This window comes from Callionymus lyra, chromosome 3 (assembly GCF_982586985.1).
Source record: "Callionymus lyra chromosome 3, fCalLyr1.hap1.1, whole genome shotgun sequence".
Lineage (NCBI taxonomy): Eukaryota > Metazoa > Chordata > Actinopteri > Syngnathiformes > Callionymidae > Callionymus > Callionymus lyra.
In genome coordinates, this window is record NC_141820.1 from 10,735,231 (window position 1) to 10,758,965 (window position 23,735).

At 36.0% G+C, this 23,735-nt stretch overlaps 1 protein-coding gene across 2 annotated transcripts in view; it reads left to right on the plus strand.

Moving 5' to 3' along the window:
• trps1 (trichorhinophalangeal syndrome I) overlaps positions 1-23,735 on the plus strand; it is a 112,824-nt gene that overhangs the window by 21,498 nt on the left and 67,591 nt on the right. Inside the window, exons 2-5 of one of the 2 annotated variants that reach the window (XM_087786433.1) lie at positions 13,366-14,073; positions 16,387-16,502; positions 20,012-20,561; positions 21,461-21,672. In XM_087786433.1, the coding sequence (XP_087642559.1) occupies positions 13,366-14,073; positions 16,387-16,502; positions 20,012-20,561; positions 21,461-21,672 (1,586 nt within the window). The remainder of the gene's footprint in view (positions 1-13,365; positions 14,074-16,386; positions 16,503-20,011; positions 20,562-21,460; positions 21,673-23,735) is intronic. The other variant, XM_087786434.1, reaches the window with a different exon arrangement.

Consider the following 23,735-nt stretch of genomic DNA (forward strand, 5'->3'; position numbering starts at 1 on the left):
AGGCGAGTCAAATGTCTCTTAGCCTTCCGTTCTCAAGTGAATCTGTGTGTACGTATGCACTTGTTTTTTTTATGTATTTGTTTTTCTTATAATGCAGGGGAGAGGAAATTAAAGCTCAGACTCGGCCCCGGGGCTTGTCGAACTGTCTGTGTCACGTCTATTTGTGTTTGTTTGTGTAGATGTTGATCTAACCCTCGACGGCCGTTAGTTGCGGCAGAAAATAAGGAAGTAAAAGCACTATGTTACGCATATTTTAAGGATGTGACTCATGTTACATTTTTTTTAACTGGATTTGATTTTAACTTCTTTATTTGGTATGGACAATTAGAGAGCAGAGAGTAGACTGAGGGGAACATACAAGCTGAAGGATATTGTATATATATATATATATACATATATATATATAGTTGGCTGTATAGGTGCTTTCTTTAGAAAATGAGCAGGTGAAATAGAGAAGACCATTCATTAGGCAGACGAGGTAATCTGTTGTAATTTGCTCTCTAAATAGCATCTCTGTAGACAATTATTATGTTGCAACCTCCTTCAAGGGGGTTAAAAAAATCCTCCAACTTGTCTTTTTGCTCATATATTTGTCAGTTATTTTGTTTTATCACGGTCTCTGTTCCACCATAAAACAATTGTTTGATTTCTAGTGAAATGTAAGGATTTAAAGGATGTAAATATTGTAAAACAAGGAGATAAAAACAAGCGTTAAGGCACACAGCATATTCATTCATTCTCTCATGGGGGTCTAAGGGGGGGGGGATAGAGCCTATCCCAGTTTCTTCGGGCGTGAGGCAGGGGACACCCTGGACAGGATGCCAGTCCGTCGCAGGGCACACAAGGATCACCATTAAAACACACACTCATTCCCATGGACAATTTCCCCAAGTTTCCAATCAATCTCTGTATGATTTTGGACTGTGGGAGGAAACCGGAGTACCTGGAGTAAACATGTGGAGAATATACAAACCAGGTCAGAAGTTGGCTCCCTCCGGACCTGGAAGTGAACCGGCAAACTTCTCCGCTAACCACTGGGCCACCGTACACGATTTATGAAAAAATATTGAGTGGTATTAGATGTTGCCAAAATATCAAATTGTATTGTGCTTTAAGGGTAACTGAAGAAACACAATATGTTTCTCCCAATGGCGCTTTGACAAAACACTGTTCCAGATCAATTTGCTGTGTTGTTTTTTCGACTGGGTCTGCGGCCTATTCAGACTTAGTGGTGTATCGCAATGTTTTTCTTCATGATACTGTATCGATATTAAACAGCACTGTATACGTTTTTTTCAATGTTTTTACCTTTGCTATTGACATACAACTATTCATGGCGCTAAATGGCAGTAGACATTGCGTCCTGTGCAGCTTGAAAATAAAATCCAGCGAGATCCTGCTCGATGTCTGAGGACAAGAGGATACAGTGGACTCCAAGAAATTTTAAAAAGCTGATATTAGGACGTAATTTAGTTTCACAAATGAATTAAAGAAGAATAAATGACTCGTCCATGTTCCTACAGTATAGCAATATATCTTCTTGTTGCCCCTGTATCGTGATAATTATTTTATTGCCAGATTCTTGCCTATACACACTACTACTCGCAGTTTGAAGGACCACATAATATAGAGCTACGAAACATGGAGGCAATGGTGTACTTACCAGACACAAAAAGGTCCATGGACCACGCAACCATTTTTTCTGACCTATGTACTGTACTCTTATTGTCTCTTCTGTTTGGAAGTCTGGCTGAATCTCCCGAAAGTAAAGTCGCTTTTCGACCAATCGGTGGCTGGCATTCGTTCAATGTCACCTTTTTAATCCACTCGCTTACATCCAGATCCAAGCAGGTACTAACAATTGTGCTTTGCAACTCAAAAAAAAATTGCAACTCAACTTCAAAAATAAAAAATAAAAGCAATCATTCCCTTATATATCGTTTTTTTGGGACAAAATTTGATTAAAATGTAGAATTGGTTTATAGTCCAATATGATGAAGACGATAATGTATTTTTCCTGGTCTTTGATAAAAAAAATATAAATAAGTAAATTTTTAAGGGGTTAATACTAAATAAATCTCACTTTTTATAGTTAACAAGCCCCTTTCCTGCTGCTTCAATGTAGTTTTTTTTAAACATTTCACATCGAATGAATCCTTTTCTCTATTGAACGTGATGCCTCTCCTAAGCATATGTTTGTATATGGGATAGTCATGCTCACGGCAAAGACTTGAAGTGAGAATGGAATCTTCTAACTATATATCACCCTCAATAAGCGTCGCTTTAGAAGCTACTTTAACAGATGCTGCTCGTCTCGCTCTTATCCAACAGCCTACCTTCTCAAATTCAAGTCTAGTAATGATTCATTACATGTTTTGGTCTCTTGCCACGTTCGATGCAAATACAAACGTGAACCCCATGGGATTCTGAGCAACACATTTTTTTTTTTGGACCCAACAAATCTCAGCCATCGTCGTGATGGAATTCTTCTTCCTTTGACGTAATAAAGAGTCTTTTTTCGTAGACGTGACCACACACACATGGTATGCTACGCTGAACGTCGAGACTGCTTTAAGCATCATAGCAGGGGAGCCCTGTCTGTAGCTTTGTGTCTGAGCATTGAGTTAAATACCAGACCATCATTCCAGAGGCCAGACTATTGAGTCTTTTAAACTCCTAGGTCGGAGATTATTGAAATAGCAGAAGTCTGTTTAAACTTGATTCCTTTTTAAGTTTTCGGTGTGTCTTTGGAATGAATATACGTATTCCTTGATTCGCGTTCCGCTCAGTTGTGACAGCTTCTGTAAGACGCCTGGTCGAAAAAAAAAGTTCTAATAAATGTATCTAGTCTTGTTATGATGCGACCAAAAATACAATTTAATCTACAGTTCTTTTAAACACTTCCCTGTTTCTCACTTGTTTGTCTCTTGCTGCTATGAAATTGGAATCTATAAGATACTCAAACATATTTACAAATAGCCAATTGTAAAATTGACTACACATTTATTAGATTAGATAAAATAGATATTGTTAATCCCTCTGTAGATCTCCTTGGGGAAATTGGGTTTCCACACAGTACAGGTCAGACATATAACAGGAACAAAGAGCAAAAAACGAGAACAAAGTCCAAAAAAACGAGAACAAAGGGCAAAAACGAGAACGAAGTTCAAAAATATAGAGCAAGGGACACCAAAGTGCAAATTAAAAGAACATGGATCAAAAACTTATGTTTGGGATGCCATGAGGTAACTTCTAAAGTTATTTAAACTAAGAATTGTAATTTCCAATTCTTATTTCCAATCTGCTGAACAGATTTCCCCGAAAACGTAATTCAAAACTTGCTAGCTAACAGACACCAGAAACATGATATTTTCATGGAACATGAACAGTATCATGAAACCTCATGAGCGGTTTTACTGAAGCCTCATTGACACGTCGCACATAAATTTAATGAATTGGATGTTGAGAAAGCTCTTGGAAAAAAAACACTGGGACATCGTGCACTTTTTCCTCGAATGGTGATGTGATCTTGATATACATGGATAAAGATACGATTTATTCACAATCTAATTAAACACACTGCGATTTATTGTGATGAAGTTCAACTATTTTTGCGGTAAAAGAAACGTATCGGGTCAGAACAGTTGTAGAGTAATCGGAATTTTTAAAAAGCGACTGTTGCTGTATTAGTATTTCAAAATTTGATAATGTCTTGATTTTTCTAAAGGGAAACGAAGACGTGACACAGACATTAATCGTCAGATTGATTTCTAGCCTTTTATTAAGTGTTCTTTCTCTCTGAGAATGATTTAATTATTTTTTCTTTACGAAAACAGCTTGCCGTGGAGATTTACCAAAATTAAAAGGAAAAATGTAACTCTAGATTTGTTCCATGTATAATTTCAAATTATTTTCGTTAAACTTGATCTTAAGAAATTGGTTAAAAAAAAAAGTATCATTCAGGAACTGGTATTGAAGTAAAAGTATCAGTACCAGTTTTGATCCATTCCTAATTGCAATCCGACCCATTTTGCAAAATCAGTGTCGGGATTCAGACATATTGTCTTTCTTTTTGATTTTAGATTGTTTTGCTGACTACTGAAGTTTCATAATAATTATATTTAGTCGTCTGTCAACAGCCTCCCTTTGGGAAACCTCTAGGGAAAAAGGGGACCTTCAGCTTTTTTCTTAGACTTTAATCTTCTGTCATTAACTTCCTATAATCTTAAACGTACACCGAGCAAACCTCACATACAATCTAGCAATTCACAGAATAAAAAGTTGGATATTCTCAGAGTATGTCTGCATTATATATATAATATATATAATAAGTAATGTTCTTTCTTTGTTTCAAGATTTGAATGATACACAACTTGTATTACGGAAGTAGTGAAACATCTTCTGGCTTTTACAATGAGTAACGAAAAAAAGTCTTAATCATGTTTACCGACATTTTATGGCGAGGAAATGACACCGCTTCACATGAGTTGTACATTTTGTGTTATTGCTCAAATGACTCTGACATCACAAATCACACTAAAACAAATTGTTTTATTCAGTTAAGAGGTTCAAAATCATGCTTCAGGTTGAAATATCTTGTCTCAATTAGTCAAATAATGTAAATAAAATTGCTATATTTAAACAGCACTAAGTAATATGAATACAATCTTACAAAGTTCATTTCTTTGATTTTATGTGATGTTTTTAAGCATTGCAAACTCACAATTAATCTTTATTTTTAGATGGTTTTACGTGATATTTGTTTTACTTATACGGGAGGAAGGGCTTCAGAATTGAAGGAGAGATTAACATGTTAAATAATGATGGATGTATGTGAGTTTAGGCCTGATGGTGGATAGATGGATAGATAGTTGGATGGATGGATGGATGGATTTACATTATTAATCCCTCTGGAGATCTCCTTCGGGAAAGACCATTACAAGAAGAGAAGGAGAGAAGCAGCTGGAGAGCTGAGGCATTAGAATCTAGATTACATTTGACATTTAACATGTTTGTACATTCTGTTGTTTTTATTGCAAACTATTTTTGATCTATACACACAAGGGTTTTTTTTCCTTTCGGTGTCTGTATGTGTGTGTGTGAGTATGTGTCATTAAAACCCGGCATCGATTAGAGATCTATCCAGCAACCGAGAGCTTTTAGTCTTAAAATTGCAGGTGGACTGTTTATCTCCGTCTCCCTCCTTCTCTTTTTCGATCCCTTTCTGTATTCAATTTGTCCCCCGCTGTTGAAAAAATCAATTCTTACTCTGCGGTTTTACCCTTCACAGTAAAACTCTTGCTTCACTCTTGTTTCTTTCTGACACATGCATGAATCACCGGAGCTCAAGCACCTAATGAAGTTGCTTGGAAACATTAAACGTTCTCTCATGTACTCAGACATACTTTTATTGATCTCATCTTGGATTAATCTTCTACTTCTCACCTGAATCCTTTTTTCATCACATTCTCAGACTCCTGAATTAGGATTAATTATAATGTTTAATAAGTATTTATGAAGTCAGAACGGGTGCATAAGTCCCACATACCCATAACATGAGATGTGTACTCGTACTATTAAGTTGCATTGACGTAACTCCATATTCATACTCGTAATCGAGAAGGCACGCATGCGTACTTGAAGACTTGTAGTCGTAAAATAAATAAAAAACAAGCGTTGACTATACTTTCTAAGCGTACGAGTACAAGTTACTAAAAACGACCTCTTGAATCTGACCTATTTTAGCAGTGATTGAGGTGCAAAACAAATATGCAGATTCAAGCGGTTGTGTTTAGTAACTGGTTTAGTAGCTTGTACTCGTACACTTAGAACATATGAATATGTAAATAGGTCAATGCAACTTAATAGTACGAGTACACATCTCATGTTACGGGTATGTGAGACTTGTGCCCCCGTTCTGACTTGATAGTATTTTATTGACATGATACTTCTCTCTGTTTCTTCTTTGATTGATCTTTGAACTTCACCATGAAAAGTTGCATGAACTTGGGAAGATGCTAGTAACTGATGGTACCTTGAGATACGATTGCCGGAGGCGGATAATTGTTCCTTTTGGACCTGCGTGGTGGTCGGATAGGAATGAAAACTCGTATGTAAGCAAATGTTCTCTTTGTAGTTGTAACTGTAGTGGAGAATAAAGATTGAGCTTCAAGTAAAGGGCTGTACTTGATGACTGTCAAAGACACACAACTAGTGATGGGTTGATGAGGCTTCATGAAACAGCTGATGATGTATCATGATACAGTGTCTTAATTTTGAAAGACCACTAGATGGCACCATTTGCTTTAGAATGGTTCTGATCTACTAATTAAATTAAACCTTGGGAGTGCTGTCTAGTTTCCTATTGAAATAAAGACACTGTATCATGATACCTCATGAGCTGTTTTATGAAGCGTCATCAACAGATCACTAAAACTCAAAAAGTAAACAAGTAGTTATATTTAAAAAAAGAAATACAATGTAACCACGTGAAGTAATACTATACTGTGACTCTGTATCATGATACCTTATCAGCTGTTTCATGAAGCTTCATCAACACATAACTAGAACTAAAAAAATAAACGTGTAGTAATATTTTAACAAAACAATACTATATAACCACGTGAAGTAATACTATACTGGGACTATGTATCGTGATACCTCATCAGCTGTTTCATGAAGCTTCATCAACAAATCACTAGCACTCAAACAGTAACTTGTAGTAATATTTTTACAAAACAATATTATGGAGCCTCGTGGAGTAATACTTTCCTGGGACTCAGTATCATGATACTTCATCAACTGTTTCATGATGCCTCATCAACACATCACTAGCACTCAAAAAATAAACGAGTAGTAATATGTTTACAAAACAATACTATGGAGCCTCGCAGAGTATTACTATACTGGGACTCAGTATTGTGATACCTCATCAGCTGTTTCATAAAGCCTCATCAACACATCACTTTCAGCCACACATCTCAGACCTACACATTGAACATGAATAGTTAAACATATACTGATAATGAAAGCGGTGCTCCACCGTAGCACTCTTGTTTCATACCGTACGTCTCTCTTTTACCATAAGTTTGATAAAAGTAGCAGCTAATTTGGAGTTTTGGTAACTTCCTAAAACTCTTAGACAGTTTGGCATGAGTTGGACAAACAAGTCACCTCCTTCTTCTGGGATGAAGCCTTATTAGTTTGAGAAGCTTTTCTTCTCTCCACTGGCTGCCTATTGTATTTAACTTTCTCTCCCTTCCTCCCTCTTCTGTCGATTTGTTTCCTCTGAGAGGCTCCTTTTTTATTCTTCTTATCTTACCCTTTGTCATCCCCCTCTCCCCACTCTTCCTTTGGATTCATTTAAACTGACTGTATTTACGATCATTTATCAGCACAGACTTAATTACATGTATATTTAATTATTGGTAACTCAAAGGAATTACGCAACCCTTTCTATCAAGATCAGCACTGACTTTCAGATTTAAAAAACGGACTATTTACTGTGTCAAATCATAACAAAGGTATCTCAAGACACTTAACAGTTTTAATAACACTTTAAGAGAAGGGAAATCAGGACCCAGTGGATCAAAATCAGCAAAACTGGCAAGAAAAAGCTTCTTTTAACTGGCAGAACCAGCGAATGATGAAATTAAAATACTGCACTGTATGTTAAGTGATTTTTAATGATTTGCTTTTGCAAGAATCTGGTGATATGTAATTAAGTAAGTATACTGAGCCCGAGCTGGAGTGTAAGTATGGATCAGATCACTGATGGAAGGTCTGACCATGAATAGATCTGAAAATAAGAACCAGAATTTTGAAATTGATCCTGAAAAAAACTTGCAGCCAGTGAAGAGTTTTAAGGATCGAGAAAATGCGAGTTCTTCTACTAGAGCGGGTCAGAATTCTCTTCAGAACTCCTTCTTGTTTAGACACCAAAATAAACTGTTACAATAATGTAAACAAGAAGACACAAAGGCATGGATTATATAAACTCCAGATCGTATGTATCACAACACAGAGGCCATATATGATATATTGCGATACTGTGGAAAAAGAGTTGAAAATTACAGACCGCATTAAACCTGACAAAGTCGTTACTGCTTTAATTTGTTTTGGAACCAGTATCCTCTCGCCCTCAGTCATTGCCAGGTTCTCATTGTTCCTGTAGCAGCAGAGGACATAATGATTGCGGCCATCTAGTGGTGGGAAGTTTAATTGCAGCAAAACTATTAACAAACGCTCTGAATACTTGTATATTGTAAATTGTAAATTTAAAATTCAAATTATTTTTGTTTTTTTTACTACTGTAATTGAAGTATAGAACATGAAAGAACTAAAAACATGATATAACTTGAAAGCAAAAAGAATGAAAATGAAAAAACAAGAAAATCGATACAGTGCGGTTGCAAATCAATACAGTATCTTGAAAGAAAACATCGCAATATACTTGTATAGCTATATTTTCTCACACCATTCATTTTATAGGAAAATCTTCAGGTAGTTCTGCCCATCTTTGCCAGAGGTTGTGTAGAAAGTGTGAAGCTCATTTTTATTCTAAGGAGTTTGTCACCACTCAGGAGCTGGAGCTGTTGACTGTCATTGAGGCCGATGGTTTTCCGTGGCTCACTGTAGCCAGTGGATGTGTCGGGAAGAGGCTTCTGCAGCATAATGGCTGTTGATGGTAACAGTTCCAGTCCGTGTATACAGTCTGAAGACGGCAACTTTGACACTGACACACAGACAGAAGATGGTCCTATATCTTGATATTGTTTCATTTTGCAAGAAGCAGACAAATGAGCAGAAGATGGAATTTTCCATTAAATCGGATAAAAGATGACAAAGAAACAAACTGTTTTATCAAAGTGGACTTGAGTACTAAGAGTGTGTGATGTTTCACAACTAATGTATGTAATGAACAAGATAGGACTCTGAAATAAGACGATCACTGTGTGTATTTGTGTGTGCATGTCTTGCATGCTTAAAGGATATGTTTTCCGCTTTTCTTCTTTCTTGTTTTGCATCTCTGTATTATCCTTCTTTCTTCAATTATATATCAGCGTTTCACATACATTGATAAGACCATGGTGCCCCCCAATAAAAACTTGTTTGTCAAGAAAAATATGATGAAATATTTTTGTCAACAAACTATTATTATGATAGGAAATCAAGTCAAGCAACATAGAAAATAGTAGTTTTTGCAAGTTTTCGTGGTAAAAATTTGTCCATTTCTACCTTTTTTTCTTTACCCTTTAAAACTCAACATTTTACACATTTGGGCAACAGTTATTTGCGTTCACATGGTCCATCGGATTTCATACTTTAGTTTTTCTGAAATTATTTCCCATTTTCAGAAACGTTGATTTTTGGCCTTTTTTACAAGTAAATACGTCAATTTCTACCCTTTTTTGAGCCTTTAAAAACAATTATTTGCGTTCAAAAGGCTACACACTGTTTTTAATTAGGGTTTGTTACAATAAACACTGTTAAATTTTGGTTAAAAACCCCCAAAATATAGATTCTCAGATTGATTTAGCGTGGGATAAATACAGTTCATAAATTAAAAACATAAAATAAATTAAAATCCACTAATTCATAAATGAACAGGAATAAATAGTTGTTTTTTTTATACAGAAGGGATGATTCAGGCTTCCACCTAAAACCAACAAAAGCCATATTTCCCTCCACTCTTGCTCTTTGCACTAAACCTTTCCAAATGTTTAAGTGGGAAACAATTTACACTTTACTGATGTGTTGATGAGGATTCATGAAACAGAGGATGAGGTATCATGATACAGTGTCACTACAATGACACTCTTAGTTTGAAGATTAAGGTTTCATTAAATAAGTATATCAGAGTCAACATATTGAAAAGCAGAGAGTTCCATCTAGTGGTCTTTTAAGTCATTGTATCACGATACCTCATCAGCTGTTTCATGAAGCCTCATCCATCCATCACTATTTTTCATGATGCACAATCAAAGTCACGATAAAGGAATTGGTCTTTTAGAAATGCTTAAGTAATATGAAGTCGAAAAGGTAGAACAAAAACATGCAATTAGAGGTTTAGTTATGAAGATTGCTTAAGACTATAGATCAGTATCTCCCCCCATATACATTTGAATTTGTATACCAATGCTGTACATTTTTATCAGGTTTTTTTTAGAAAATATTGATACACCGATATATATTTTACTATTCCCCCCCCCCCACCCGCCTGATACTGTATCGATATTTAACTGTGATATCCTCTTTTAATTGCATAGGGGTTTCTTTGAAATTATAGTTCGTTTTTTTCATAATTCTTTTAAGATTTATATATTTTTTGATATATGTTTATATACTGAGATTTTTTTAATTTACAAATAACATGCAAATATTCACACCTTTTGCTAATTTTTGTATTGCAAGTTCTACACAACTGTAGGAATTATGTTATTCGGGGAAAAACGTCTAGTGGTTACTGAGGACGAGAGGATACGGTCGACTCCAGTAGCTTGTATAGCTGATGTTTGGACATATTTTTGCTTTCAAAGCAAATCTAAAGCAGTTACGACTTCGTCAAGAGTCATGCCGTCCAGAGTGAAATACACAAGTAATACTACAGTACTATCCCTGTATTGTGATACGTAATCGCAAGATTCTTGCCAACGTGTACAACCCCCTTTAATTTAAAGCGGTAACCGGGGCCAGCGGGTATGTTTCTCATCGTGGGAACCAGAAACATTACTTTAATATGTCACGGGTACATGTGAACTTAAGTTATATTTCCTTCGGTAACCCATGATTCCCTGATACTCAAGTGAGCTCAGCAAACAATAATAAGGGCTTATCTCTCACGCAAAGATCAACCCTCTTGGAGGGGCAGCAAAACAATCCACAGCCGTTAGTCACGCAGTAAAAAGAACACGCAGACACAGTGTCTTCCCCGCTCATGTTGCATTGATCTAGCCACCGTCATATTTCTGGCGTCCATCAGGCGCTGCCACTGCGTTTACGACCCGATCCGTGCGCATAGAGACGTAGATCGCGGGTCAATGAGTTGCCTGTGTTTACGGCTGAATATGAACTGAACAACCACAAATAAACACACACACACACACACCCCAGTGTCACGATTTGTTGTTAACAGAGCGACCACAATTGTTCTCATTTCAAACAAAAGAAAGATTATGGTTTAAGTTAAAACACATGGCTGATGGCTTTTGAACAGCCATCGTAAAGAGTGGATGATAGAGGGAGGGGGGGGGAATACAGCTTTTTGTTGTTAGTTATTTTTTTATTTATTTATTTTGAGATTGTTGTCTGGGGAAAAATAGCAGAAGACCAAATAGCTTTTTTTTTTTTTTTTTTTTTTATTGACGGAGGGAATCGTGCTTTGATAGAAGTGGACTGGAAGACGTTACAACATTAAAGTTGTGTGTAAGATGAAACGCAGTCGAACACATGAAAAAAATCAAGGGAGATGAAACTGGGAGTTGAAAGGAATGAAGTGAAGGGAGTGACATTTCTTGCAGGTTGCGAGAGAACGAGAGGAGGGGAAAATAAAGATGGAGAGTGAAGGAAAGTTGAGGCTGTAGTTGGAGGAATTCCGCCAAATATACAATTCATTTTTTCTGTTATGATGGTTGTGGTTCGGCAGCGATGTACATTTGATATTGAATTGATGAGATTTCATGAAACAGCTGATGAGGTATCATTGATACAGTGAATTTATTTTGAAAGACCTCTACCTTGAGATGACATTATTGAATTAGTAGATCAAACAAAAGGTTATAAAGCAGAGTGTCATCAAGTTGTCTTTCAAAATGAAGTCACTGTATCATGATACCTCATCAGCTGTTTCATGAAGCCTCATCAACACTTAATATTACCAATAAATTAACTATTTACTTTGGTTTACAAAATAAAAACTATGCTAAAACAGTTAAAATTGATTAAAATAAGATGAGAGAGTGTTTAATTTTTTTCTGTTTGATTACTGAGGACAAGAGGATACGGTTGAGTCCAGTAGCTTGTATAGCTGATGTTTGGACATATTTCAGTGCGTTTAATTACGTAAGACAGACCACGGTGCATTCAATGACGTGGGACCAATACGATTCAAAGGAAAAACGGCATCAAATAAATTCAAATCATCTAAAAAAAAGGGGTTCTTTGATATTATAGTTAGTTTTTTTATGATTTACATATTGTTTTATTTTTTTATATAATTATATATTTTTTATTTACAAATAAAATGCAAATATCAAAGCCTTTAGTTCATTTTTGTATTGCAATTGAAAGTTCTCCACAACTGTAGGAATGATGAAATTCGGAAAACGTCTTGTGATTACTGAGGACGAGAGGATACAGTTGACTCCAGTAGCTTGTATAGCTGATGTTTGGACATTTATAGCTGATGTTTGGACATTTTATAGCTGATGTTTGTACATTTTCTTATGTTAATTACGTAAGGCAGTCCACGGTGCATTCAATGATGTTGGACCAGTACAATTCACAGGGAGAACGGCATCAACTAAATTAAAATCATCTTAAAAAAACAAACAAATGAACAACAGGAAACAGTGTTTTTTTTGGGGGGGTTAATGGGTATGGGAATGGGTAATGTTAGCAATCTCCTGGGTTATATTTTATTTGGCGTCTTCCAGAACTCGTATAACTTTTATTAAAATAAGAAAAGACTTTGTTTCTAAAAGTGCTTTCTCAGATTGACACGGACCAGTTTGGTGCGTTCAATAACTTGGGATTGTCTATGCTGTATTCAATAGCATGAAAGGAAGTAAAATCACGGATAAATAAAATCTATACTCAATTAAAATCCAAAAAATCAACAATTTTACAAAAGAAAAATGTTTTCTTTTTTAGTAAAAGTAAAATATTTAGGAATGCAGTACAGCTAGTTATATCTCTGGGTAAATATTTAATTTGGTATCGTCCATCTTAATATTTAACAGAAACAATTAAACAAGTGACCCCAACAAAAATATGGTGATTACAAAAATTAAAAAACTATAATTAATTAATATTACATTATTAAAAATATAAAAAAACACTTTAATTAAGTTTCAAAACACACTTTCTCAGATTGACACAGACTAGCGTGTTGCGTTTAAGACCCTAACAACTTGGTGCCGTGATCCTAGGATAGATCTGTGGTGCATTTAATATTGTGGAACAAATAAAATTGACCAAACATAAACTTAATTAAAATCCACTGAATTTACAAATTAACAAAATAAAAAATGTTTTGGAATGGGTAACAGTGATAGAATAATAACTTTTAGTGGTGTTTGCAGTTAATTTCATTTGAAGCGAACTGATATCCAAATGGCTAACATGAATTCTTCTTTTTTTTTCCAGAAATGGTGAGGAAGAAGAACCCCCCAATCCGAAGTGTGGGAGGTGAGGAGGAGGAAGAAGAGGAGGAAGAGGGGAAAAAAACAATAGGAGAAGAGGAAGAAGAGGGTGAAGAGGAAGGAAGACTGGGAGCGGAAGCCGACCGAATAAGCCGGCCTTCAGAACCGGAATCCTCTGACCATAACATAGATGAAGAACAAGGAGAAGAAGAGGAGGATGAGGAGGAGGAGGAGGGAGAAAGTGAGTGCATTTCTTCATCTGTCTCTCCCTCTTCTGTGGTCACGAGAGATGGTCGCGGTGAGGAGAGGAGTGGGAGAAGACGAGTAAGAGGGAGGGCTAAGCAAGGAGGATCCACTCTAACTCGTAGACAAAAGAACTTTTGGGATCCCCACGAACGAGGGAAGGGGGCGATGGAGGGAGAGCAGGACGATCACGCCAACCCTTTTCTGCTGACCTCCCACCTCCTCTCCAGACGGGAAGGAGGGGCGGAGTCGACGGACACCCCGCCGCTCTCCTCCAGCCCCTCGCCCAAACTGCAGGACTTCAAGTGCAACGTGTGTGGTTACGGTTACTACGGCAACGACCCCGCCGACCTCTTGAAACACTTTAGGAAGTATCACCTAGGTCTGCACAACCGCACACGGCAGGACGCTGCCCTCGACACACACATCCTGGCTCTTCACAACATGGCGCCCTCACAAATGCCTCTAGGTAAACTCAAAGCGTGGCCGAGTACCTACAAGTTGTCGTTTTTTTTTTTTTTGTTTAGCGAAAAGACAACATTTTAAGTTTGGAAAGTAGGAAATCCATGAGTCTCCCATGATTCATCTCATTGCATTGGAATCTATGATCATGGGTTCTTGCAATCTTTAATTTCACAAGTTTAATTCTTGTCACTATCTTATAATATATAAAATTCACACATTGAAACTGATGCACATCATTTACCAAGTGATTGTTTTTTTTATTTCAATTTATAATACAAAAAAAAATCAAGAAAAACTTTGTAATGTATTTGCTTAAGAGAATATATATAATTGTCGCTCGGCTATATTGGCTTAAAATAATTCCCAAACAGATTCCAATAACGATTTAAAAAAAAAAAAAGAATATATATATGTTTTTTCCATATATTTTAGGAAAAAAGTAAATACAAAAGTCACTCCCTGGGATTTATTGAAATAACCTGAATTTTTATTTGAAAATAATTACAATTTATTGTTACATTCAAATTGAAAGCTGACATTTAAATCACACAATGACGTTATTTATTTATTCATTATTTCTAGCTCACACAATGGCAACTCAAAAATACTTACATGAGTACATGCATCTCAAGAGAGAGTAAAAAAATAACTTTTTACCAATGTTTACTAAATAAATACATTGGGCTTTTTTTCATTTCACGATAAAGTGTAAACTGTATTGAATTTTTAAAACACAGATATTCCCTTGATTTCTCTAGTATTTTCTCTCTTGAAAATACAAATATACTGTAGATACCACTGTTTGAATTCAGTAAGCATGACACAACATTATGTGATCACTAAGCTGTGATAGCTTCCTTGCAAATTACTTTTATTTAAAGAAATACAATATATTGTTGTTCAAACAGTGACAACAAATCTCGTCCCTTCTTTTTTTATGCAGCAAAAAACCTTTTAATAAATAAGAAAGTCTGTTAATATCCTACTATTCATTTGAATGCATTGGAATCCTTTTGGTTAATCCATAACATAAAACACACTCTTATAAGACAACATTGACACTAGAGAGAATCATGGAAAACTGATGCGTGAACTGATGCCATGATTAACCAAGACATTTTTTTTATTTCAATATATGAAACGCACACAAAATGAGCCAAGAAATTAGTTGCCGTACACTTTAGGGATTTAAGAAATTCTCGATTAGAGTTTGGCGATATAGCCTTAAAATAAAATCTCCATATTTAGATTTAAATTATGTATTATTTTGTCATGTTAAAAATGTCTGCCTATCTCTAGCCTCTAGATATCACATGTATCCAAATAGTCTATTTAATAATAATTTTGTCTTCCCTTACAAATACAAACTTAATATAAGTTGTAAAGACAAATACTTTTACTGTTGAATCAAATTTATAAACAGGTATAACCTGGGTTTATAAGGGTCGATGTTGATTAAATTCAATTAAACGCCTTATATTCAACATAAATCCCGAGTCATAGAAAAAGTTAGTCCTGGGAATGTGAGTTTTATGTTTAGGTTTTAACATAAATCCACTATTTAAATCAGATGTTTCTCCTTCAACTTCTCTTGCTTGTCCAGGTGTGTGGGAGGTCCAGACCTTCCTCTGCTTCAGTTGCTTCAGTCTCCAGCCAAGTGCTGGAAAAATCACATTTGTGTGTCATTTTTCAACCGAATCAGACGCTCCCTGTGTTCTAGGTGCTGAGCAAGCAGTAGACCAATAATATCGTCACTCTTTTGTCTGAACTTCTCCTATTGTCGCATATTCTAAACATGTTGTCTCAGAAGACAAATAAAAAGGACATATTCTTGGAAACAAAAGGTCATATTTGTGCCCTAGTTACGGTAAAGATGGAGACATCTATAGATCTATCTGATGGACAAAATTGGGATAAAATGAATTATAGTAATGGATAATATGTAACCACGTTTATATTATATATTATATTATATATTATATTTATAAGCTTGAGTTTTAAGCTAAGAACTAGTTTTTGTTTCGTATTTTTCAGATTTAAAAGCAGGTCGTTTCGTGAAAAAGACATATATTTATCGAGAACAATTGAAGCTATACTTACGATATCTCTTGACAGGTTTTTAATGAAGTCAAACCTCTTTTAAACTTCATTCTTTCCTTCAATTATCAGTTCCAGTAGATACAGTTTTGGACCTTCATACATATCATTACTGTCATCGCTCTCTTAACGCTTTTAAATGTAACGAGAAAAAATGTTGCCGCGACGGTTCCAGAACTTTTCCGATGAATGCTGACGTACAGTTTGTTTATGCTTCCAGACATCCAGACAGGTCAAGGGTCACGGAACAAAGCCAAAGAATCTGCTAAGATGAGGCCAGATGCCAACATTCAGCCGCACAGAACCGTCATGATGAACGGCACATATGATGTACAGGTAAGAAAACAACCTGATCCACATTTCAACAGTAGGGATAAACTGGTATTAAGAGAATAACTTCAAAACATACAGTACTACATACTAAAGAAATTAATCACTTTTTCTTTCCCTTTCATTTGGAACTGTGTTTTTCATTATTAGTACATTTTTTAAACACTATTCCTTTACTATGATTGAAGAAAAGAAACTGTATTTTTAAGTACACAACTTTATTAAATAGCACCAAGAGTCATTTTACATTCAAATAGTGGTGATGGTTACATTTGTTTCCTTATGAATGTCCAAATAAACAACAAAACTTCATTTATAACAACAAATCTCTACATTATTGCGATAATTGTCGGATAAATAACAAAAACCTACAACTCTTATACATTAAAAAATGGTTGATAAGCATCTCAAGTATAAAACAGAGATACTTTTTGTCTAATAAATGTTCAAATAATGTCATGTAAATTATGTAGATGGGATAACCATTTGTATTTTTGATTATTACTGTCTGAAATGTGTTTTATTTTGACAAAAAGATGATGTTTTCTCTAAAGTAAAATTAGCTTGTGGCTCTTCAGGACGCTTGTTAAAGTCAAGTTTATTCAAAAATGTAACCTCATATACTAGTGAAAATTAGTGAAACACAAACTGTATATTTATTTTTCACTGTTTTTATCTGAACTGATGTAGATGGAACATATACGCTATCAAATTAATTTTATTTTAGTTTAAAATCTCAAATTTTCTGCAACATTTATTTATAAGAAAATGACTTTGACACACAATGACATTAGTGCAACTAGTGAAACCATGTTCATGGCTGGATAAGAGTTGCGGAAAGTCTCAAAAACTCTGGTTTATTTAAAAAATTGTCATTAAACGTATGTAATAAATGTCATGTTTTTTCATTAAATGTTGGTTGTCATTTAAAAAAGCATTTTAAAATCATGAACGACTTGCCGTAAACTGTATGTGTCATACTGACAAACATAATAATAGACTGACTGTTTTGGGCGTGCAAAAATACATGTAATACGTGTGTGTGAACACGCGCGCGTGTGTGTGTGTGTGTGTGTCCACTGTCAAGGAGTTTCATTCTCTACAAAAAAAAACAGCCGCCTATATTGGCTGCTAGTCACGTAATGGACACACTCGCTCACACACAGATTTTAGAAATAGAAAATCCAGCAGGCTTAAGTCGTCATTATGAAGAATAAGTGAAAGTAGCATTAAGAAAAAAAAAAAAACGGATGAAAGGGTTCTCTATTCCTTCTCTCGCTTTTTTCTCTCCCCCTGCCCACGTTTGGAAAATTCCATGTTGTCATGATGCCGAGGTGCCCCGTCAACCAACAAGGTTAAGGGGGAGGGAGGGAGGGAGGGAGGGAAGGGGTGGGTGAGAAAAAGCGAAGGAAAAAGTGAGATAAAGATAGAGATGCAGGCGGATAGTGGAGGAGGCAGACAGAAGGACGGGACTTGAAAACCAATAGTTATAATGGTTGATGTAATGAAACAGCTGTCAAACACATTTAGCTGCTTTCTCTCCTCCACTCGTCCAGTTGTTTCCTCGTCCTGACGGCTCTTTCTTTCCCTCCGTCTACGGTCTAGCCTTTGCTTTTTTCCATCTCGATCCTCACTTTGCTTACGTCTTTTCAGTCTCTACGACCACTTCTCTTCTTCATCCTCGATGTTGTCCTCCTTCACTTTGTTTCCTTTTTTTTTTTGCCGTGTATTCTCTGTTTCATATCAAGACGTTGTGTTGGGCTTATCTTTAATTGCCTGGGCAGAGTCCACGAGACATGATAATTGGATGATTGCTGTGTTGCGATCACACACAGTAATGGCTCTCATTAAGCCTTTGGGAATCTTTTTTTTTTTTTTCTCTGCAAAAAAACGATGTGTCCCATTTCACACTCTAATGACCGTATTTCTGTCTTAAATCTAGCGTGTCTCGTGGTCTTTGTAGTCGGGCCGGAGCGTTGCCATCATCATGGCTGGTTCTTTTTTTTTTTTTTTAATTCACATGTTAATGTAGATGAAGCTGATGAATGTGAATTTAGATTAATTTTCCCCTTTTTTTTTGTTGCTGAGACCATGACTGTCCTTGTCTGTTTCAACATGAAGTATAAATGAATACAAAGCAATGACAAAAGAAGAACAAAGTGATGATATAAGTACATGTGAAGGTTATAGAATAATCTAGATCAGGGTTATTCATCTAAACCTACCCAAGAGTTTCAGAAGGACTCTCCCGCTCCAATACTATTACTGTTGAATGTAAACAGATTAAATTAAATACCCCGGGTTATATGGAGTGTGTATTGGCAAGAATGGTGATAAAATTAAAATATAATTGCGATTATTTTACGAAATATTGTCATTTAATTAATGTGTTTATTTTTTCAATGTCCTCTTTTTTAAGCATTTTTAAAAAAATCAAATACAATAAATGATCAACTTTACATTAAGCTCGCAAGTAATTCTGACGGCCAGTAAATTAAATTAGCTTTAAATAAAATCGCAACCTCTGCGATAAATTAATCGCATTTTTGAATATCGCGATTGTATCGCAAGTGCGATTAATCGTTCAGCCCTAGATACAATGCATATCATAACAAAGGGGTAATGGCTTTAATTCATTGTGTTACTGTAGTAACAAAGGATATATTTGTAGTATTGTCGAGTACTTGACTCTGGTGTTGCAAAATTTAAAGACCACATGACTCTTGTTGAAGTCGTAACTGCTTTCATTTGTTTTGAAACCAAAATATGTCAAAACATCAGCTTTCAAAGTCGCTGGAGTCCACTGTATCCTCTCGTCCTCAGTCATCGCCTGGATCTGGCAGGATTTCATTGTTATTTAAGCTGTCAAGTACGAAATGACTACAGCAATCTGGCAGCCAGAGGTTTATTTACAACCCAAAATACAACCCGAATATATTTTCAATAAAAAAATATATATATATATATATATATATATATATATATATATATTATTAAAATTTAAAAACACTGTATTGAGCTTTAAACCATAAAATAATGGAAAAGAGATGTAATACGCAAACAAAAAATGAATCCAGTGCTGGCAAATATTCATACAGTATCGTGGAAAAGAATATCATGATATATCGACTACAACTCTATAAAGTTAGAAATCATTTAGCACTTAAGTATTGAAATGGCAACAGCTAAGTGACGCCCAACCTAATACTTGTTATTGTTATAAATTGTGAAAGAAAAAGGCACATGGGAATTTTCTTAGTGTAAAATTTACATCAATTGTTGTTTAATCTACTTTTTTCATGTCGACTTCATGTTGCTTTGAGAGGTTTTATGTTGTTTCTAAACTGGAGCTTTTCTGCTAACCGTAAAACAGCCTTTTACAATACATACGACAAAATATACTATAAAATGGATCAGTAAAAATTGCTTAAATGGCCGAATATGACCTGATCTAGATGGTCAAATAGTTCATCGGTATTAATTTTGAATGATAATTGATTATTTTCTTTTGCCAGGTCACATTGGGAGGAACACTAATCGGGATTGGCCGAAAGACATCCGACTGCCAGGGCAACACTAAATATTTCCGCTGCAAATTCTGCAACTTCACCTACATGGGGAGTAACTCCTTAGAACTGGAGCAACACTTCCTGGCGTCGCACCCTAACAAAGTCAAGAACGCCGCCCTGATCACCAGCAGCAGCCTGACGACGCACGACATCCTTCTGAAGGACAGGAATCTAACCGTGGAAGGGTCGGAGAAAACGGCGGTGAGAGCCGAGGACAATTCTCTGGTGGGATACTCCATCCCGGTCAGGGAGTGTTCCGACTCCTCAAACTGGACAAGCGAACGAGCCACCGGGACCGTTCAGGTGTATTATTGCTGCAAATACTGTAGCTGGAGTTGCGGGTCTTCGGGAGGATCGGCGGCGCTCTTGGAACACTACGAGCAACGGCACAGCAAGAGCACCAACAACTTCAAACATGGAGGCCTCGACAGAGATGGACGAAGAGACGTGGAGAGAGAGTTGTCATCCAAAGGTTGCAAAGATCCAACAAACCAAGGTACGGAAGTGTTTGTCATTTAACAGAATCCTTAATTTAAGTTAGTTATTAACTGTATTGTTCTCCCAGACAATGAAAATACAAAGGTTTTTCATAGAATATGATAGAATGTCTTCATTGTCAAAAGTGTATATTATTGAAGTTAAGTACCAAGTAATACAATAAGCACATTATGAAAAAAGGACACTTTAGAATAAAAAATAAATTAAAATAAAATCATTTTATCAATAAATACAATTAGAAAAACTAATATATCAATTAAAATGGATTTAAAAAACACTTAATAATATAAGGATATAAATAAATTACCGATCGAATATGTGTTTATAGTGAACATATTGGTTGTAACATTCATTTATTCACATTTCAGTACCAATATTTTAAAGAGCAATTAAAACAAAAATGGTCTGATTGGGGGTCATTTCAGGTCAATAATCAGGGGGTCATAGCGTGTCAAAAATGTGTAGTGAGGAGGTCGTCGAGGACTAGAAATGAATTTGACAGATTTTGGGTTAGAAACTGTTTTTAATTGTATTGGTGTGAAAATATCATAAGTCAAAATGCAAACAATAAAAAATACTAATTCCTAATACGAATCTGAAATAAAAGTGTTTCCCGTATGTTTCTAAAGAAGTTCTTATGATGTAATAACATTGTATTTGGCCCCCGACTTCATCAAATATGACCCTCTTTAAAAAAAAGGTCGACAACACCGCATTATATTGTTTTTAAACCCAAGCTAGGATAGTGCATTATGTAGCCTAATCAATTAATTCACATAAAATGTATCAACATTTTTTAATAAAGTTTTTTTGACTTCCTTCTAAGAATTGTTTGTAACGTAGAGTCAACTCACTTTTAATGTTTTCTAATCTGATATTTTATCCTTTTTATTTCAGACCCAAACAGCAACGACCCTGACGCCGTGGTGACGAGCTACAACTGCCAGTTGTGTGATTTCCGATACTCGATGGCGCACAGTGCGGACGTGATCGTGGTGGCGCCGCTGCTGTTGCACTACCAGCACAACCATTCCATCCACCGGTGCTGCATCCAGCACTGCATGTTCTGTCCGCAGGGACTCTGTCAGCCGCAGAAACACTTGGGGGAGGTGAGTTTGACACTACAGTGATGCATTATTGACTGTTAGCTGCCTGTCTGCTGCTGCACCGTATATGGAAGCAGCTACACGTGTGTGTATGTCTGTGAACCCGTCGATAAAACCATTATAGTGTTCAGCAAAGCCATTCCAGTAATTATCAGACTTTTTTTTTTTCTTGTAGACCCACTTCAATAATTATTAATTATTAAAACATCATTAGTTTGCACTTTAAGGTGCACTTTAAATCCTTAAATGTTCTCAAAAATCATCATCGTGCCTTGAATGTTTATGTGTTAATTATGTTTTTAGTTGCTGAACTCAAATGTGGTAAATGTCACCCAGAAATCTGTCAAAAATATTAGTAAACTGCCAAACTGCACCTCAGGTCACCGTAGCGTTACTTTGGTGTCAGCTTAGTATTACTCTGCGAGTCAGCTTAGTCTTACTCTCGAATCAGTTTAGTATTAATCTGCGAGTCAGCGTAGTATTACTCTCCAAGTCAGCCTAGTAATACTTTAAGTCAGCGTAGTATTACTCTGCGGGTCAACGTAGTATTACTATGCAAGTCAACGTAGTATTACTATGCAAGTCATAGTAGTATTACTGCTAGTAAGTCAGCTTATATTACTCTGCGAGTCAGCTTTGTATTACTCTGCAAGTCAGTTTAGTATTACACTGTGAGTCAGGGTAGTATTACTCTGCAAGTCAGCTTTGTATTACTGCTAGTAAGTCAGCTTAAATTACTCTGCGAGTCAGTTTAGTATTACTCTGCAAGTCAGCTTTGTATTACTCTGAAAGTCAGTTTAGTATTACACTGTGAGTCAGGGTAGTATTACTCTGCAAGTCAGCTTTGTATTACTGCTAGTAAGTCAGCTTATATTACTCTGCGAGTCAGCTTTGTATTACTCTGCAAGTCAGTTTAGTATTACACTGTGAGTCAGGGTAGTATTACTGTGCAAGTCAGCTTTGTATTACTGCTAGTAAGTCAGCTTAAATTACTCTGCGAGTCAGTTTAGTATTACTCTGCAAGTCAGCTTTGTATTACTCTGAAAGTCAGTTTAGTATTACACTGTGAGTCAGGGTAGTATTACTCTGCAAGTCAGCTTTGTATTACTGCTAGTAAGTCAGCTTATATTACTCTGCGAGTCAGCTTTGTATTACTCTGCAAGTCAGTTTAGTATTACACTGTGAGTCAGGGTAGTATTACTCTGCAAGTCAGCTCTGTATTACTGCTAGTAAGTCAGCTTAAATTACTCTGCGAGTCAGTTTAGTATTACTCTGCAAGTCAGCTTTGTATTACTCTGAAAGTCAGTTTAGTATTATACTGTGAGTCAGGGTAGTATTACTCTGCAAGTCAGCTTTGTATTACTGCTAGTAAGTCAGCTTAAATTACTCTGCGAGTCAGTTTAGTATTACTCTGCAAGTCAGCTTTGTATTACTCTGAAAGTCAGTTTAGTATTACACTGTGAGTCAGGGTAGTATTACTCTGCAAGTCAGCTTTGTATTACTGCTAGTAAGTCAGCTTAAATTACTCTGCGAGTCAGTTTAGTATTACTCTGAAAGTCAGCTTTGTATTACTCTGCAAGTCAGCTTTGTATTACTCTGAAAGTCAGTTTAGTATTACACTGTGAGTCAGGGTAGTATTACTCTGCAAGTCAGCTTTGTATTACTGCTAGTAAGTCAGCTTATACTACTCTGCGAGTCAGCTTAATATTACTCTGCAAGTCAGCTTTGTATTACTCTGCAAGTCAGCTTAGTATTACACTGTGACTCAGCTTTGTATTACTCTGCAAGTCAGCTTTGTATTACTCTATAAATCAGCGTAGTATTACTCTGCGAATCAACGTAGTATTACTCTGCAAGTCAGCGTAGTATTACTCTGCAAGTCAGCTTAGTATTACTCTGTGAATCACAGACTATTACTCTGCAAGTCACGGCTTTAGATGCTGGATCATTTTCTGTTTAAATGTTAATTAACTGCTTTCACTTTCTTGTTGCGGTGACCCTCTACTGCAGTAATAACTCTGAGCCAAAGCTTCACTTCTTGTGACCCAGAAAAAACATTTGGTGTG